We start from the raw sequence: 20,619 nt of genomic DNA, 5'->3' as shown, positions 1-20,619 counted from the left end.
CATATGTTGCTGAAAAGTGACTGCACTACTTGTCTACCACAGTTTTTTATGACATAATAAAGTTAAATTTGGACTTTAAAATTAACCTCTCTCTACAACACAGATTACGACTACATCTATATGTATATAAAAACCTAAGGGGCCTAATGTTATATAGGTCTCTCATATGCCACAACAATTGAAGCCTGGACTCCACAAGATAAGATGTTAGAAGCAGATCCTTTAAGACCTGTACATTGAGAGGTAGACCCTTTGTAGATTGGACATTTTTTTTCACCACATCCCAAAGATGCTTCATCAGATCTGAGGAATTTGTAGACTGATTCAACATGTGGAACTCTTTGTCATGTTCCTTACACCATTCCCAAAAATGTTGTGGTGAAGTTGAGTGCTTTAATTTGTTGAGGGTGTTGCCATTGGGAAGTACTGTCTGCGAGGTGATGATATGGGCTCGCTCAGATGGTGATATACTCTGAAATAAATACTAATTCCGTAGAACATAATATAAATTGTCCCACTGCACTTTACTCTTCCTTACTGACACTTTGGGAGGCCATTTAGAGAAAATTATATTTGGACACTAGATGCTCTACTGCCGTTTGAGGGCCGATCTTAGTGACAAATGCCTTTTATTTTAATCATCATCATCATCAATACACTGAGCTTTGTATTGAGTTTAATTTTAAGAATGACATTGAATTAATCTTTGAGGTCTTATTTTGGAAGATTCGTGTTCAGCTTAGGTATAGGTAAAGGGGCTGAACCAGTGTATGATCAAGGAGGCCCCTGCCCAAAAATTATATTGCTAAGTACCGCATTTCTGTGATAATTGTCATTAAATCCAGTAAATGTTGACAGCATTCGCCTACAATGTAATGTGTAACAGGCTGGTGCAGTTGCCCTGTCTGCCATTGGGGAAAAGGGATTGTGTATGATGTATTTTTAGCAAGCTTTAAAGGGATATCTAGCCTTAAGCTTATAATACTTATCTACTGGATAAGTGAAAATGCTCGATAGAAGGGGTCTGACCGATGTAAGACTGTGGCTAGGAGGAGTTTGAATGGAGCAACAGTAAAGTGTGCACGGTACTCTGGGGTACTCCGCCCCCAGAAATCTTATCCCCTGTCCAAAGGATAGGGGATAAGATGTCTGATCCCTGGGTCCCACCGCTGGGGACGCTCACGATCACGGCTGCGTCAGCCCAGACATCCGGTGCACCGGCGTCAAGTCCCCTTCCATAGACTAGCATTGAGGGTGTGTGGCTATGATGTCACGAGCGGGGCGTGACCTTTGAATAGGGGATAAGATGTCTAGGGGCGGAGTAACCCTTTAAGCTCTTGCAGTTGGACACTATTGATCTAGCATTTATACTACTTTATATTATTTATACTACTTTGTTCCACTGTACGTAAGCAACTTTTGTTGCAAGTAGTGAAAAGGAAGCACTCAAGACACTCTTGACTCTTTTGCCCTACCAATAATCTGGCTCTGGGCTGAGCCATGTGGCACACACACCATATTTATGGCAACACCACCGTCATTTTCATTTTCAGTAATTTTTCACCTAAATACAAAGAGAGTAGAGATGAGTGAATTGATTCAGTACAAATCGGATCCAGTCACAATCCAAACTTTTTGTGACCCATTTCATCCTTACTCCTATATACTAAATAGCATGGAACTAAGAGATGATGCTGTGTACATCATACCTTTTAGTCATTATATTTGCTGTACACCCGACCGCTCACTGTACTGTACAGGAGCAGGGACTCTTGTTTTTATTGGAGTACTTACTTCCTAATTTACTTTGTATGGACAGTCGGGGCTCTTGTGAATTCAAATCCAGATATGAAACAAATCTGACATATTGGACCCAAAACTAATCTCTAGTAGGAAGTTAAAGTTTATTTAGCACAGTGTTTCCCAACCAGTGTGCCTCCAGCTGTACCAAAACTATAACTTCCAACATGCCTTTCTAGACATTCTGGGAGTTGAAGTCTTGCAGCAGCTAGAGGCACACTGGTTGGGAAACACTGATTTAACAAGTGACATCGAAATACCACTTCTTCAGCATGAATTGCCTATAACAAAGTAACAATCTATCAGAGATTCCTAATACAACAGGGACCGATATGTTGGCACATTTAACTCTTTTGCCTAAATGCTGCTACAGTACAATATAAAAAAAGAAACATTATAAACTTTTGATTTACTGACTTATGACTTATTTGTGGAAAAGAAAAAAACTGTTACATAGTTACATAGTTAGTATGGTTGAAAAAAGACATACGTCCATCAAGTCCAACCAGGGGATTGAAGGGAAGGATGTAAGGGGATAAGGGAAAGGGATGTAGTTTTATAATTCTGCATAAGCTTTAATGTTATTTTGTTCCAGGAATGTATCTAACCCTATTTTAAAGCTGTTAATTGTTCCTGCTGTGACCAGTTCCTGAGGTAGACCGTTCCATAAATTCACAGTCCTCACGGTAAAGAAGGCGTGCCGCCCCTTTAGACTAAACCTTTTCTTCTCCAGACGGAGGGAGTGCCCCCTCGTCCTTTGGGGGGGTTTAACCTGGAACAGTTTTTCTCCATATTTTTTGTATGGGCCATTAATATACTTATATACGTTTATCATATCCCCCCTTAAACGTCTCTTCTCAAGACTAAACAATTGTAACTCCTTTAATCGCTCCTCATAGCTAAGATGTTCCATGCCCCATATTAGTTTGGTCGCGCGTCTCTGCACCCTTTCCAACTCTGCAGTGTCCCTTTTATGAACAGGCGACCAAAACTGAACAGCATATTCCAGGTGAGGCCGTACCAATGCTTTATAAAGGGGGAGTATTATGTCCCTGTCCCTTGAGTCCATGCCTCTTTTGATACATGACAATATCCTGCTGGCTTTGGAAGCAGCAGCCTGACATTGCATGCTATTCTGTAGTCTGTGATCTACAAGTACACCCAGATCCTTCTCTACCAGTGACTCTGCCAGTTTAATCCCCCCTAAGACATACGACGCATGCAGGTTATTAGTACCCAGATGCATAACTTTACATTTATCCACATTGAACCTCATTTGCCAAGTGGATGCCCAGACACTTAGTCTATCCAAGTCATCTTGTAACTTATGCACATCCTCTATAGACTGTACCGTGCTACAAAGCTTGGTGTCATCTGCAAAGATAGAAACAGAGCTGTTAATACCATCCTCTATATCATTGATAAATAAATTAAACAGCAGCGGGCCCAGTACTGAACCTTGGGGTACACCACTAATAACCGGGGACCAATCAGAGTACGAATCATTTACCACCACTCTCTGGGTACGATCCATGAGCCAGTGTTCAATCCAGTTACAAACTAAAGTTTCCAAGCCCAAGGACCTTAACTTACCTGTCAGACGTCTGTGAGGGACAGTATCAAACGCTTTGGCAAAATCCAGAAACACTATATCCATAGCCATTCCTCTGTCAAGGCTTCTACTCACCTCTTCATAAAAGCAAATTAGATTGGTTTGACAACTTCTATCCTTAGTAAACCCATGCTGGCTATCACTTATAATACTATTATCCCCTATGTATTCCTGTATGTAATCCCTTATAAGTCCTTCAAACAATTTACCCACAATGCACGTTAGACTTACCGGTCTATAATTGCCTGGCGAAGACCTAGAGCCCTTCTTGAAGATTGGTACCACATTAGCCTTGCGCCAGTCCCTTGGCACAATACCAGACACCAGAGAATCTCTAAATATCATGAACAAGGGTACAGATATTACTGGACTTACCTCTCTAAGAACTCTTGGGTGTAGTCCATCCGGCCCTGGAGATTTGCTTACATTTACTTTACTTAACTTACCTTGTACCATCTCTACATTAAGCCAGTTCAGTACATTATATGATGTGTTACCAGCACTGACCTGGCCAATGTCAGCTCCTTCTTCCATAGTATATACAGAACTAAAGAACCCATTCAGTAGCTCCGCCTTCTCTTGATCGCCCGTGACAACCTCCCCATTATCATTATTAAGGGGTCCTACATGCTCTGTCCTTGGTTTTTTTGTATTTATATATCTAAAAAAATATTTAGGATTAGTTTTGCTTTCTTCGGCCACCTGTCTCTCATTTTGAATTTTTGCTGTTTTTATTACATTTTTACAGATTTTATTAAGCTCCTTGTACTGTTTAAATGTTATAGCTGACCCATCAGATTTGTATTTTTTGAAGGCTATTTTTTTGTTGTTTATTGCTCTTTTAACCTCATTTGTCAGCCATGTAGGATTTAGTTTTAATCGTTTATATTTGTTCCCCTTTGGTATATATTTAGCTGTATAGTTATTTAGAGTTGATTTAAAGATGTCCCATTTACCTTCTGTATCAGTATTTGAGAACACCTCCCCCCAGTCTATGTCCTGTAGTGCAGCCCTCAACCCAGGGAAGTTTGCCTTTTTAAAGTTATATGTTTTTGCTTTCCCCGTCTGTCTTTGTTTTCTACATTTTAAGTAAAAAGTAACTATATTGTGGTCGCTATTACCAAGGTTTTCCCGCACAGTTACATTACCAACCAGCTCTGCGTTGTTGGAAATGATCAGATCCAACAAGGCATCACTTCTTGTTGGGTCCTCCACAAACTGGCCCATAAAATTATCCTGCAATAAATTTAGGAATTTTCTCCCCTTTGTAGTTTTAGCCAACCCCGGACCCCAATCTATATCTGGATAGTTAAAATCTCCCATTATTACCACTGTACCTGCCCGGGCGGCCCTCTCTATTTGTTTATACAGCCGACCTTCTATCTCTTCAGTGATATTAGGGGGTCTGTAGATTACACCAAATATTATTTTTTCAGTATTTCCCTCCTTTTGTAATTCTACCCACAATGATTCCACATCCTCAGAATCATCACACACTATGGCATCGTTCACATTGACTTTCATAACACTTCTTACATACAGACAGACTCCACCACCTTTTCTGTTCATTCTATCCTTGCGAAACAATGTAAACCCCTGCAGATTGACAGCCCAGTCATGCGAGGAGTCCAGCCATGTCTCAGTGACCCCAACTATATCAATGCGTTCCTCCAGTATCAAGGCCTCAAGCTCCCCCATTTTATTTGCTAGGCTTCTGGCATTTGTGAACATACACTTTACATTTCCATTAAGTTTTACACATGTAGTCTCACTAATGGGATTTTCAGAGTTATTGGGGTTAATGTCATTTTTTGAGTTATAAGGGCTAATTGTACTATTTAAGTTATTGGGGCTAATGGGATTTTTTGAGTTATTGGGTCTAACGTTATTATTTAAGTTATTGGGGCTAATGGGATTTTTTGCGTTATTGCGTCTAACGTTGTTATTTAAGTTATTGGGGCTAACGGTATTTTTTTAGTTAATGGGGCTTATTGTAGTTATTGAGTTATTGGGGCTAATGGAATTTTTTGAATTATTGGGATTACAATTTTTCGGGCTACATTTATTTTTACAGCTGGTTTGTAACGCATGAATCTCCTTATCCACTGCTCTTAACCTCCCCCCACAGGACTCCTCTCCACCCGCCATTATGTCCTGACCCCTCTCTAACCTATCCATCCCACTGTCTGCTTTCTTTGCTTTATTATCCTCCCCCCACTCACCTAGTTTAAATACTCAGCCACCCCTTCCAGGATTCTCTCCCCCAGCACAGCAGACCCCCTTCCATTCAGGTGCAAATTATCCGTAGAATAGAGTTTGTACCCTAATGAAAAGTCAGCCCAGTGCTCTAAAAACCCAAACCCTTCCCCCTCACACCACGACTTAAGCCATGCACCACGACTTAAGCCATGTTACATGAGCAAATAAAATCTGAAATGATTATCAGCATCTTACTATGATAACTTTAGTAGAGATGAAAGGGGTACCCCGCACCTAGACATCTTATCCCCTATCCAAAGGATAGGGGATATGATGTCTGATTGCAGGCGTCCCACCACTGGGGACCCCCACGATCTCCCTGCTGCACCCATCGTTCATTTAGTGTTGGATGCAACGCCGGAGGCTCATGATTTAATGGCCACATCCCCTCAATGAAAGTCTATGAGAGGGGGTGTGACGGACGTCACACCCCCTCCCATAGACTTGCATTGAGGGTGTGTGGTCGTGTTGTCAACAGCAGGGAATGGCCATGACATCAAGGGCCTTCTTCCTTAATCACCAGTCATCTGTCATGGAGCAAAGTTCACTCCGTGCACCGGATGTCTGGGGTTCCACATCCGAGATTGTGGGGTCCCCAGCATATCCTTTACATAGGGGATAAGAAGCCTAGGGGCGGAGTACCCCTTTAACATCCTTCTCAAAGTGGTTCTCGCTGGTTCCATGGTGACAATTTTAACATTAAACATAAAATATTCTGCTGTTTTTAGTAGCCAGAACCAAAGGAAATCACTGTGAATGTTGCTTATTCAATTGATGTCTGATTGCTAAATAGGAAAACTCTATCATGATGGAATTACATAGCGGCATGCTATAACATTTTATACAACCCATAAATCGCTTGTTCTGCATTCAGATTATCAGTACAATTGGTCCCACATGTTTGTATATTTTCTGCCTTTATTATTTATATTGTTTTATTCCGGTCAGTGAACAATGTTGATCAGTTTGTGCATTAAAGTGTGTAATCCAGAAAGCTTCCAAAAGGAACACATAAAGCAGTAAAACATGCATTGCACCTATGAAATGTCACCAATTTATTTAAATAGAAATAGTATTTTCATTATTATGTATTATTACTAGTGAAGATGAGCGTACAGAGCCTGTAGAATCCCAGTTTGGTAAACTCTTTGCTAAAAGTTCAGTTTGGCTAGAACTCAAACTTCAGTTGGTTTGATTTGGCTAAATAGAATATCAGCCACATGGCAGAAAGGAAAATGAGAAAAGATCACATGACTTTAGGGAAATGCCTTTCAAACAGCTCTCCCAGCCAATTAGGAGGCTATTAAAGCCTATGCCGCCATTTTAGACATAGCAGGTGTTAGGTGAAGATCTCTGCGAGGGACACTAAGCAGTAAACAACAAAGATAGAAGTAGGACCAAACATATATAATAATTGTAGTAAAGCCGCAGATATCCTTCTGTATCTGTTCTGTCAGTGTATTTTTTTTATTTAAAGTTAATTAATTTGTTTTACACTAATAGTGCATAAAGGGTTTTGTATCACTTCTGTGCACTTTCTAGGCTACCAATTCTGTTTGGGAATAATTTTTCACAACTTGTAAAAAGCTATAGCTTCTTCAATTTCCATGCACAAAACTTGTTGCTACTCTTAAAAACGAATAATGTTTGGACCACTTGGAAAAAGCCATTGCTTCTTTTGATACCTGTGTGGGCATATAAACACCTGCTGACATCTGCCTCCAAAAGATGAATCATTTTTGGACATTAGTTTTAAATAGCATACAATTCCACTAGAGCGGTGTGTATTTATTGAATCTGTTAGTTACCACTGGGTACCATCCATTTACCCATAGCCATGCTTGTTGCCATTACTTTGAATCGAACTGTGCCTTATAAACAGCTCAGACATCCATAGATACACTCCTAGGAGACCTAATAGGGCTATATAGCTCTTAGACAGTGTTATACACACCTGTTTTGGGGCTATTCGTAATGTAAAGGTTCAGATGGAATTAGTTGGCCAGAACCAGAACTTTTTGCCAGACTTCGGAAAACTGACAGAACTGAATGTATGAAAAGTTTGCTCATCTTTAATTACTAGATTTCTTGTGATCACTTATTGTTTCTATAAGTCATCACTATGTGGTGTGTGCAAATCATTAAAAATAAAGTAACATAGTAACATAGTTCATAAGGTTGAAAAAAGACCAGAGTCCATCAAGTTCAACCTATAACCCTAATAAGTCCCTATTGAGTTGAGTTGATCCAGAGGAAGGCAAAAAACCCTCATAGACCCCACTAGAGGTAAAAATGCCTTCCCGACTCCAAATATGGCAGTCAGAATAAATCCCTGGATCAACCTTCTGTCCCTATAAATCTAGTATACATAACCAGTAATGTTATCACTCTCCAAAAATGCATCCAGACCCAAACTCTATTACAGAGTTCACCATGACCACCTCCTCCGGGAGAGAATTCCACAGTCTCACTGCTCTTACAGTAAAGAACCCCCGTCTGTGCTGGTGTAGGAACCTTCTTTCATCTAGATGTAGAGGATGCCCCCTTGTTATTGATACAGTCCTGGGTATAAATAGATCATGGGAGAGATCTCTGTACTGTCCACTGATATATTTATACATAGTTATTAGGTCGCCCCTAAGCCTTCTTTTTTCTAAAGTAAATGACCCTAATTCTGGTAATCTTTCTGGGTACTGTAGTCCTCCCATTCCCCGTATTACTCTGGTTGCCCGTCTTTGAACCCTCTCCAGCTCCATTATATCTTTCTTGTACACTGGTGCCCAGTACTGTACACAGTATTCTATGTGTGGTCTGACTAGTGATTTGTACAGCGGTAGAATTATTTCCTTGTCGTGGGCATCTATGCCCTTATTGATGCACCCCATGGTTTTATTAGCCTTGGCAGCAGCTGCCCGACACTGGTCACTACAGCTAAATTTACTGTTAACTAAGACTCCTAAGTCCTTTTCCATGTCAGTTGTCCCAAGTGTTCTCCCATTTAATACATAATCCCAGCCCGGATTTTTCTTCCCCATGTGCATTACCTTACATTTATCAGTGTTGAACCTCATCTGCCACTTCCCACCCCAAACCTCCAACCTATCCAGATCCATTTGTAACAGTGCACTGTCCTCTATAGTGTTTACCGCTTTGCAGAGTTTAGTGTCATCTACAAACATTGATACTTTACTATTCAACCCCTCTGCAAGGTCATTAATGAATTTATTAAATAGGACAGGACCCAAGACGGACCCCTGTGGTACCCCACTAGTAACAGTCACCCAAAAAGAATAAGTACCATTAATAACCACCCTCTGTTTCCTATCATTGAGTCAGTTACTTACCCACTTACACACATTCTCCCCCAGCCCAAAACTTCTCATTTTATGCGCCAACCTTTTATGTGGAACCGTATCAAATGCTTTGGAAAAATCCAGATATACGTCATCCAGCAAATGCCCCTGGTCCAGTCTGGAGTTCACCTCCTCATAGAAGCTGATCAGGTTAGTTTGACAGGATTGATCCCTCATAAATCCATGCTGATACGGAGTCATACATTTATTTTCATTAAGAGATTCCAAAATAGCATCTCTTAGGAAACCCTATAGCATCTCTTAGGAAGCCCTTAGACACAACATACACTATATATATATATATATATATATATATATATATATATATATATATATATATATAGTCCTTGCCGTAAATGTTGGCACCCCTGAAATTTTTCTAGAAAATGAAGTATTTCTCACAGAAAAGGATTTCAGTAACACATGTTTTGCTATACACATGTTTATTACCTTTGTGTGTATTGGAACCAAACCAAAAAGGGAGGAAAAAAAGTAAATTGGACATTTCACGCCAAACTCCAAAAATGGGCTTGACAAAATTATTGGCTGCCTTTCAAAATTGTGAAAAAATAAGATTGTTTCAATCATGTGATGCTCCTTTAAACTCACCTGGGGCAAGTAACAGGTGTGGGCAATATAAAAATCACACCTGAAAGCAGATAAAAAGGCGAGAAGTTCACTTAGTCTTTGCATTGTGTGTCTGTGTGTGCCACACTAAGCATGGACAACAGAAAGAGAAGAAGAGAACTGTCTGAGGACTTGAGAACCAAAATTGTGGGAAAATATCAACAATCTCAAGGTAATAAGTCTTCTCCAGAGATTTAGATTTGCCTTTGTTCACAGTGCGCAACATTATCAAGAAGTTTGCAACCCATGGCACTGTAGCTAATCTCCCTGGGTGTGGACAGAAGAGAAAAAATGATGAAAGGTGTCAACACAGGATAGTCCAGATGGTGGATAAGCAGCCCAAAACAAGTTCCAAAGAAATTCAAGCTGCATCCTCAGGCAGCATCAGTGTCATTGCGAACTATCCGTCGACATTTAAATGATATGAAACACTATGGCAGGAGACCCAGGAGGACCCAACTGCTGACACAGAGACATAAAAAGCAAGACTACATTTTGCCAAAATGAACTTGAGTAAGCCAAAATCCTTCAGGGAAAACGTCTTGTCGACAGATGGGACCAAGATAGAGCTTTTTAGTAAAGCACATCATTCTACTGTTTACCGAAAATGGAATGAGGCCTACAAAGAAAAGAACACAGTACCTACAGTGAAATATAGTGGAGGTTCAATGATGTTTTGGGGTTGTTTTGCTGCCTCTGGCACTGGGTGCCTTGAATGTGTACAAGGCATCATGAAATCTGAGGATTACCAACAGATTTTGGGTCACACTGTACAGCCCAGTGTCAGAAAGCTGTGTTTGCATCTGAGATCTTGGGTCTTCCAGCAGGACAATGACCCCAAACATACATCAAAAAGCACCCAGAAATTGATGGCAAAAAAAGCGCTGGAGAGTTCTGAAGTGGCAGCAATGATTCCAGATCTAAATCCCATTGAACACTTGTGGAGAGATCTTAAAATTGTTGTTGGGAAAAGGCGCCTTCCAATAAGAGAGACCTGGAGCAGTTTGCAAAGGAAGTGTGGTCCAACATTCCGGCTGAGAGGTATAAGAAGCTTATTGATGGTTATAGGAAGTGGCTGATTTAAGTTATTTTTTCCAAAGCATGTGCAACCAAATATTTAGTTAAGGGTGCCAATAATTTTGTCCAGACCATTTTTGGAGTTTAGTGTGACATTATGTCCAGTTTGCTTTTTTCCCTCCCTTTTTTGGTTTAGTTTCAATACACACAAAGGGAATACACATGTGTATAGCAAAACACGTGTTACTGCAACCCCTTTCTGTGAGAAATACTTCATTTTCTAGAACAAATTCAGGGGTGCCAACATTTACTGCCATGAATGTATGTATGTATATATATATATATATATATATATATATATATATATATATATATATTGGAGCATCCTAGCTCCATTTTTGGACCGTTCTAGGTGGTAATAAAAAAAGATTTGGTTTTATTTGATTTCTTATTATACTATATGAAGTAACTCCAAAGTTCAGGTAGCCTTTAACTCCAAGGAAACTGTGTAATTCATTTAAGCTAGCTCTGTGATCCAAAAAGTGTTGAATTATGAAGCTTTTAGGATCAGTGATCAGAAAATATGGCTCTGGGAGTTAACTCTGTACATTCTGGCAGTCTTTTGACTTTTATAAAGTTTAATGTTGACTAGTGTATCTTTTACTGTGCAGATTTAGGCAGAAATATATTTATGCCATTTATACCTGGACTGGATCTTTATTGGTTAACGGTACAATGGAGAAAGATCTGGGTATAATTATTGATGGCAGACTTAATTCCATTCTGCTGCACAAAAAGCAAAGGAAATATTGGGGGGAATTTACTAATACTGTGTAATTCTTAGACAGTACAAACTTAAACAGTCTTTAAATGTGCCAGATAATAGTGACTAATGCTGTTTGACAAATCTGGTACATCTGAAGACATTCTAGTCTCAAGGCCAAACAGACCAATATTACTGTCACGATTCGGCTTCCAGGTAGTGGATCCTCTGTGTCAGCGAGGGATTGGCGTGGACCGTGCTAGTGGACCAGTTCTAAGAGGCTACTGGTTTTCACCAGAGCCCGCCGCAAAGCGGGATGGTCTTGCTGCGGCAGTAGCAACCAGGTCGTATCCACTAGCAACGGCTCTACCTCGCTGACTGCTGAGAAGGCGTGGGACAGAAGGACTAGGCGGAGGCAAGGTCAGACGTAGCAGAAGGTCGGGGGCAGGCGGCAAGGTTCGTAGTCAGGATGGGTAGCAGAAGTTCAGGTACACAGGCTTTGGACACACTAAACGCTTTCACTGGCACAAGGCAACAAGATCCGGCAAGGGAGTGCAAGGGAGGAGACTAGATATAGCCAGGGAACAGGTGGGAGCCAATTAAGCTAATTGGGCCAGGCACCAATCATTGGTGCACTGGCCCTTTAAGTCTCAGAGAGCTGGCGCGCGCGCGCCAGCACAAGACAGCAGGGGACCGGGACGGGTAAGTGACCTGGGATGCGATTCGCGAGCGGGCGCGTCCCGCTGTGCGAATCGCATCCCCAACGGCCATGACAGTGCGGCGCTCCCGGTCAGCGGGACCGACCGGAGCGCTGCAGGGAGAAAGACGCCGTGAGCGCTCCGGGGAGGAGCGGGGACCCGGAGCGCTAGGCGTAACAATTATCTTATGTAATACAAATGAGCAAACACTTTTTTGTCAGCTGATCAGGTGGTATTGACCTGTCAAAATTTCATCGCCTGCCACTGCACATCTCCCGAAGAGATCGGCACTCAGTCTAAGGCTGCATTCACATCTCGGTTTTACACTACGGGTGCCAGATGCGGATGGGGGAGGGATAAACTGGGTTCTCCCATACCCCAGCCGGACCAGCGCTGAACTCCATTCACTTTAATGAGCCGACCGGAGTCAAACGGTGACACCAGTCGGCTCATTTTTGACCCATATCCAGCTTTGTGACTGGACCTTAAACCATAGTATACTACGGTTTTAGGTCCGGTCACAAAACTGAATACGGGTCAAAAATGAGCCAGCCGGAGTCACCGTTTGACTCCGGTCGGCTCATTAAAGTGAATGGAGTTCAGCGCTGGTCCGGCTGGGTACGGGAGTGCCCGGTTTGCCCCTCCCCCAGCCGGATCCGGCACCCGTAGTCTAAAACCGAGATGTGAATGCAGCCTAATAGAGTCTTAACTTTAGTCAAAGTATTAGTTGACTTCATGGCAGAATTGTGTACCAGAGTTTGGGGAAATTTTGGCATATTGTGGCCTAGCCCCCTATTTTACTAAACCACGCCATTTTTCTGATAAGCCATGCTCCTTTGTCAGACAAGGTACAAAACCAGAGTCCAAAACACATAATACATGTGATATTATGCATTTTAGTTTTGTTAGCACAAATTACACAAAAAATCTGGCACATTTGCTATAGTAAGTCTGTGCCATCTTCAACAGTCCCATAGACTGAAGGGAGTGGCAGCACACATGCATAGTCACCACTCCATTCACATGGGACCCCCTTTCTAGCAATCAACAAAAATGTCAGCATGCCACTCTTAACAAATTTAGCACAGTGTACTCCAACGTACCTTAGTTTATTACTGGTGCGTGAAATGTCTCCGCCAATATTTTGGGTTTTTGACTCCCTCTGAATTAGTATACATTGTAGATAAATGAGAATGAATTTGGGTCATTCTTTCAGCCTACTAGCAATGTAACTGGAGTAGCAGAAAGGTTGGAATACATTATGAGTTGATGGATGATTAAGGTTTCCTGGATAATTGCTGGTGTTTTCTCCTGAGATCATCCACATTGTCTAACTGCACTGACCCCATCATGCTTGAGACATGAACACTTGATAAATACATGTTTCTAGTCTAACCCTGGCTTTACCGTACCCCTAACGCCAAGTCATATCATAAATGGGTGGGCAGAGATAATTAGGCACATTGCAAACATTTTCTTCACGTTGTCATCTTTGCGTTTGCCCTTTCTCACCTTGTATTTATCAGACCCTATTATTCTACAATGTAAATTGTATGTACAACTCGGCACTATGTTCCTTTAGATCAGCAGAGAAAGTACAACCTGTTAAACATATACATTTATCAGACCCTATTATTCTACAATGTAAATTGTATGTACAACTCAGCACTATGTTCCTTTAGATCAGCAGAGAAAGTGCAACCTGTTAAACATATACCCTGTAACCGAACGAAGGATGTCATTAGGTATGTTTGTCTCTCCCTTCCACACTACACTTCCTTTCATTGTTAAATTCTTAACTTTTTCATTCCCGTTATTTATAAAAGAGGAAAAGTAACCTTCTGCTCTTTTCTTCCGGTATATAAATTATAATTAAGATGCTGTAAAATCAGTATATCATGCCGATATGTTTACACTAGCATTAGACTTGACGTAATATTTTCCATGAAAATATTATTATGCAGTGCAAATTCCATTAACTAAAGCTTGATGTCAAGCATTAGATATGGCTTAGGGTGCATTCACACCACGTTTTCTTCATACGGTCACTGGATCCGGCTGGAAGATGTCAAAACCGGGCGCTCCCGTATCTGAGTTGGACACATCCCGCATCTTATTCATATGATTGAGCCGACGGGAGTCAGATAGTGACTCCGGTTGGCTCATTTTTGTCCCGTATCCAATTTTGTGGCCGGACTGAACACTGTAGCATACCACAGTTTTCAGTCCGGCCACAAAACCAGATATGGGGCAAAAATGAGCCGACCAGAGTCACTATCTGGATGAGATGCGGGCTGGGATACAGGAGCACCCAGTTTTGACATTTTACCAGCCGGATTCGGTGACCGTATGAAGAAAACGGGGTGTGAATGCATCCTAAGTAGGGGATCCTCATGGCATGCCATTGCTAAATTATATTTCTTTAGAAACTCATTAGATTTACTATGCACTGGGAATGGTACCTAGTTCCAATCTGTGGCACATAGGAGAGGAATTAATTATATAAAAGCCAAATCAAAAGAATCTTTTTCTGCCACATGAAGCCTCAGTAAATGGCTCATGTCAGTAAAGTATGATTGTGTGATGCCTCTTGTTCAACCACATGCCACTTATTGCCATTTGTCACAAACTAAGAGGGTGTCTACACAAACCATCGGAAGGTGCTTGTATGACAATGGGCTTGGAGCCAGACATCTAGTTACAGGTGTTCCATTGACCTCAAACCACCTCTCTGAAAGGCTTTCATCATGAAGAGCAAAACAGCAATAGAGACTGGAATGGAGTCCAGGTAAACTAACAGCTTGGCGTCACATTGATTTGGTTCTGGAACCAGTGGTACGGCCATTTCTATAGAATGTCCCAGGAGCCATTTTTCAACACAACAGTGGCAGGCTTCATGTTTCTCATGTTACGGTGAGTTGCCTGTGTGGCTTAAATGTGTTATCAAGATGGGCAGGGTCTCTGGACTTGTCTCCCATCAAGCAGATCTGGGACGTTATTGATCAGCAATTGTAAAAGGTAGCTGACAGCAGAGGATCTTGATGATTTGTGTGCCCAAGTGCATTCAGTGTGGCAGACCATTCCTTAGACAACCATTAATAACTTCATTGATAGCATGTAAAGGCGTGTTTGTATTTCTGCGCACAAGTTCATACTCAATACTGAATAAATCAAGATGTTTTAAATATTTCCTTTACATTTTTTTTAGCAATTGCATGTCATAAACCATTGATCCTGTGATTTTCCCTTCTTAGTGTTGCAGTTTCAATGTTAAGGAGTGTATTTAATTGTTCAAACCTTAACTAAGTTTAAAAGGGTATTCTAGTATATCTAGTAGAAGTTGGTAGGCTCAGACTGGTGGATAATAGAAAGGAAACCTATACCTTTCTTCCTTACTAACCCACCAACCACTATTCTCACAAAGCCTAGTCCACCATCTAGAGCAGTGTCCCTCCTCAGCCTCCTGATTTGCTGACTAGATAAATACTCATGCAACCCCCAACACCAGAAAGTGCTGCACAGCGGAATCAGGCTCTGTGAGGATAGAGCTGATTGTGCAAAAAAATATAGGTTTTCCTTCCACAAGCCTAAGCATAAGAAACATTGTAAAAATGGGCCAGAATACATTAATGTCATTGGGGCATTCACCATGCACATCAGTGTCCATATATTGATTGTTTTAAGAATAAGTATGGATATGGTATCAGTATAAATAATTTTTTAGTTTCTGACTTGATATAATTCTATCTTACAGGATCAATGGTTCTGGAGAGTTAGAAAAAATAAAGTAATGGATGGATATCCTATGCAGATAAGTGTCTTCTGGAGGGGTCTACCACCGAGTATTGATGCTGTATATGAAAATAGTGAGGGCAACTTTGTCTTCTTTAAAGGTGAGACAGATTTAATTTTTCACCATCTTAGTGGATGTACAGACACAAGAAGTGTAGATTAAAGTTAACCTGACATTTGATTTTTGTTTCCCTACTTTAGCGTATATTAGGTAACCAGGACTCTTGAAGGAGTCTCCTAAGAGTCCTGATAGATTTTCTCAGCTTTTTTACTTAGAAATCCTGCCCTAAATTATATACCTCTATATTTAACTGTGCTCAGTTTCTCTTGCTAATGGATAATGCTGGGCTGACAGGATCTAAAGGGACACAGCGCTTTTTAGCACCACTTCCACTTTTTTCTAGAGATGATCATCACAGTCTTTGGGCCCACATCAGTTGGTCTATTCAACCCCCTTAATGGAGAAACTCCGACCCTCTTTTTTTACACTTTTCTAATGTTGCTCTAGAGCATAGTTCCCCAATCGGTTGCTTTACGAGCATAGGTAGATTTGCATCTTGCATCTGACCCCCAGTTAATGGCATCTGGAGATACCATTGCTTTCTAAAGACAAATGGTGACCAGATGTCATCAAGGTACATTATTTCTGTTAATGATGCCTCAATATGTGAGCAATTTGGTACCAGCATTAGTAGTCAAAAAAACATTTATCAGGAACATAGGTCAGGATCACATAAGATAAAACAAAATAGGCATACTGTCATTGTTAACATTTTTATTTTGTATTGACATTGTCAGTTTTGTTCTTATAAATTGGTAATGTAACATTTATCCTATTCACAGTAGATCACCATTGGAATCTACACATTATTTTCATTATTACTAAACGTACTTGAACTTTCATTGGTGGATCTCAAGCCTGAGATGTTTGGAGAGCACCAATCTAAATAAATAAGTTGTCCTAATATTATTATAGATCAGATAACATCCTTGGATTCCGAATAGGAAAAATGAGGTTTCTGTCACCTTAGCTGTAGCCAAGCAGAATCAAACTTGTAAAGCAGATTGCTCTATTTATTAAATCCACTCACTTGTGAAATAAAAATAACATTTTCCTGTTCGCCTCGGCTTTCCAAATTACATATTGCTGTACTTGGCAAGTGTAGGCAACATTTGCAGTAGCAAACTCCAGGCAGGCATGCATAAGCCCTCACACATTGTAGAATCAGAGCAGTGTTCTTTGTGCCATTAACAAAATAAGGCATGCTTAGTACTCAAAGCTTTTTAAAAGAAGCTTCCAGCTTGATGTAAATAAAGTGTATTCATTTTATTTAAAAAAAATGTTTGCAAGTTTTCTAACTAAATTTTTGTTGTAATTCCTCAGAATTTTCAGTATCTTAGCTCATTGTCAGTGAATTGGAACATTCTTGTTTACATCTAGAGGCTGAAAAGTTATCCTGATCATGTCCGACTAACACAGATGCAAGGTTTGCCTAAATGGTCACTATCATTCTAAACATATTCCCTCCATGTGATAGCCAATGTAATTCCTGACAATTTAGTAAATCACTTAATTTGCCAAACAATGGCTTATTACCCCATAAAAACAGCCCAAAAGTCCTGACCACTAGAAGTCTCATTTTCTTGTAAACTGCTGTCCACTGCCTGTAAGCGAAAATTATTGTATTTAGTAACAGTCGCAGAAAGAAGGATTATAGGAAGTGGGGCAGGGCTTACTATATGCTTTTTACTGAAAACAGAGAGAGAGACAGTGTACCTGCATCTGTAAGTGTTCATTGTATTTGTACTTTATATGCATGGTAAATCAAGACTTCCCTCTTATCTTAGCAGCAGCAGTAGCAGTGCTTAGTGTAACTCTTTCCTTGCTTTGGAGAGGTTTGACAAACAGATAGGAGAGGTTTGAGGCACACAATCTTTAAGAAGTTTCCAAGCGGCCTTAAGAAGTGCAATTCTCAGCTGCTGGGTATGGAACAGATCATCATTATATGAAACAGGTTAGCTGCTGGGTTGCTAGGTCAGGCCTGAAGTCCTTATCCTACATCTCCTCTCAGGCTTCTCCATTCGGTCTCCTTAGACAAACAAATTCTAGCTCACACTTAACTACTCTCTACATGGACTAACCTACATTAGAAAAGAGACTATACTAGGGCTAAATTGCACCTTCCTCTCAAGGTTTCTACACTTTTACTGAATGGTAAAAATTAAAGCCATTTTTAGTACAAGCTAAATGTGTGTAACTTCATAAACCATTTCACAGTCTACAAAATATGTTAAGGCACAATAACCCCGACCCTCTGCCTTTGCAGTGGCCCAGGGGGACATTACCGAATTAACCAGGTTCTGACCTTTCACTATTTAGAAGATAATTTTAATAAAGTTTTCAGCTCATTATTGTTTCAGCAAATTGGGTTTATTGCCCAAAATGATTTCCTTATATTTAGACCCAGTAGCAAATTATTTTGTGATTCATTCCATTGTATTGTATTTACGGCTCTATAGATCTGCTCTTTTGGCTCGCTGCTTATCGCTAATTAGGAAAATTCCAATTTCCGAGAGTTTCTCTGTTTTTCCTGCCTGTTCTAATGGCCGGCACTGCACATTCAGATGACATTCTCTGCCTCCCAAACAGTCAGCCTATAACTCCTTTCTTTCATCTAGTCAATGCCAGAAGCAAATGTGTATCACAAAAACATCACCGTCATACAATAGACCTCTAATCTAAGGAGAAAATTGGACTGATAGTGATATCTGTATTGGCTAACTGAATTGAGTTAAATTGGAAAATTTCAAGGCTGCAGTGTGTAAGTCTGTTCTTTAAGCGCGGTAGCAAAAAGGAAAAGCACTATGAAAGCTGCAATTTAAAACAACTCAGCCATCAGGGCAATTGCCTGAATTCCATTTCCCCCTTCTACTCTCTTGGTAAAGTATTATAGAACTGTATAACATATCATCGTGCAGATTTTTGGTTTCAGCAGAAAATGCAAAGGTGTTATAGTTTAAAAACTTTGTTTAAAGAAAAAAAAATTATATACATATGTATATATATATATATATATATATATATATATATACACACATACATATATAACCCTTATGTTTAAGGAAAGAGGTGAAAGTCACCATGTTTTATATTTATGTATAGCGCCATGGAGCAGCCTGACATTTGGGATGTTGAGTTTACTAGAACTAATTACACAACGATAATGTATGGCAAGTAAAAAAAAAAGCATTGTGTGTTATGGATGGTGAAAATATTTACACAAAATACAATATTTTGGATAAAGTGGTTGTTACCAAGAGGAAAACGTTTTCTTATTGTCTGCCAGTGGATACTCATTCACATGACATTTTTGGGGTATGCCAAATACATCAGGAAGAATACTGGTAAAAAGCTATGCAAATGTATACCATGGTGGGCCCATTAACTTTAAAGGACTTTACTGAGTGCAATTGTCAAAGTCCCATAGATAGTGATTTGAATAATGGGGAAGCATGAGCTCTTCTGCCTTATTCGGGCCTTAGGTTGATAAAACATAAATTTATATGAATAAAAAGTTTTAAACTTTAAATTATTGTGGAAAATAACATGCAACAAGCGATACATTTGATAAATCAGTTATACTATGTTAAATACTTACAAACCATGGCATGTATCTTCATTATAGGGGTGTATGAAGGGGATTGGGACTTTAACCCCTTAAGGACTCAGGGTTTTTCCGTTTTTGCACTTTCGTTTTTTCCTCCTTACCTTTAAAAAATCATAACCCTTTCAATTTTCCACCTAAAAATCCAGATTATGGCTTATTTTTTGCGTCGCCAATTCTACTTTGCAGTGACATTAGTCATTTTACCCAAAAATGCACGGTGAAACGGAAAAAAAAATCATTGTGCGACAAAATCGGAAAAAAAACGCCATTTTGTAACTTTTGGGGGCTTCCGTTTCTACGCAGTACATATTTCGGTAAAAATTACACCTTATCATTATTCTGTAGGTCCATACGGTTAAAATGATACCCTACTTATATAGGTTTGATTTTGTCGCACTTCTGGAAAAAATCATAACTACATGCAGGAAAATTTATACGTTTAAAAATGTCATCTTCTGACCCCTATAACTTTTTTATTTTTCCACGTACGGGGCGGTATGAGGACTCATTTTTTGCGCCGTGATCTGAAGTTTTTATTGATAAGATTTTTGTTTTGGTCTGACTTTTTGATCACTTTTTATTCATTTTTTAATGTTATAAAAAGTTACCAAAATACGCTTTTTTGGACTTTGGAATTTTTTTGCGCGTACGCCATTGACCGTACGGCTTAATTAATGATATATTTTTATAGTTCGGACATTTACGCACGCGGCGATACCACATATGTTTATTTTTATTTTTTTTTACACTGTTTTATTTTTCTTTTGGGAAAAGGGGGGTGATTCAAACTTTTATTAGGGAAGGGGTTAAATGACCTTTATTAACACTTTTTTTTTTTTACTTTTTTTTTGCTGTGTTATAGGTCCCATAGGGACCTATAACACTGCACACACTGATCTCTCATCCTGATCACAGGCGTGTATTAACACGCCTGTGATCAGCATTATCGACGCTTGACTGCTCCTGCCTGGATCTCAGGCACGGAGCAGTCATTCGTCGATCGGACACCGAGGAGGCAGGTAAGGGCCCT

At 40.0% G+C, this 20,619-nt stretch overlaps 1 protein-coding gene across 2 annotated transcripts in view; it reads left to right on the top strand.

Annotated features, from left to right (window-relative positions):
* The window catches only part of MMP16 (matrix metallopeptidase 16), a 259,480-nt gene that overhangs the window by 219,719 nt on the left and 19,142 nt on the right, over positions 1–20,619 (top strand). For both annotated transcript variants that reach the window (XM_056522300.1, XM_056522301.1), the window contains one exon: positions 15,884–16,022. In XM_056522300.1, coding sequence (XP_056378275.1) covers positions 15,884–16,022 — 139 coding nt within the window. The remainder of the gene's footprint in view (positions 1–15,883; positions 16,023–20,619) is intronic.

The sequence above is a fragment of the Hyla sarda genome, chromosome 5, assembly GCF_029499605.1.
Source record: "Hyla sarda isolate aHylSar1 chromosome 5, aHylSar1.hap1, whole genome shotgun sequence".
NCBI lineage: Eukaryota > Metazoa > Chordata > Amphibia > Anura > Hylidae > Hyla > Hyla sarda.
The sequence above is the reverse complement of the archived record's forward strand: the minus strand, read 5'-3'. Positions and strand labels throughout refer to the sequence as shown.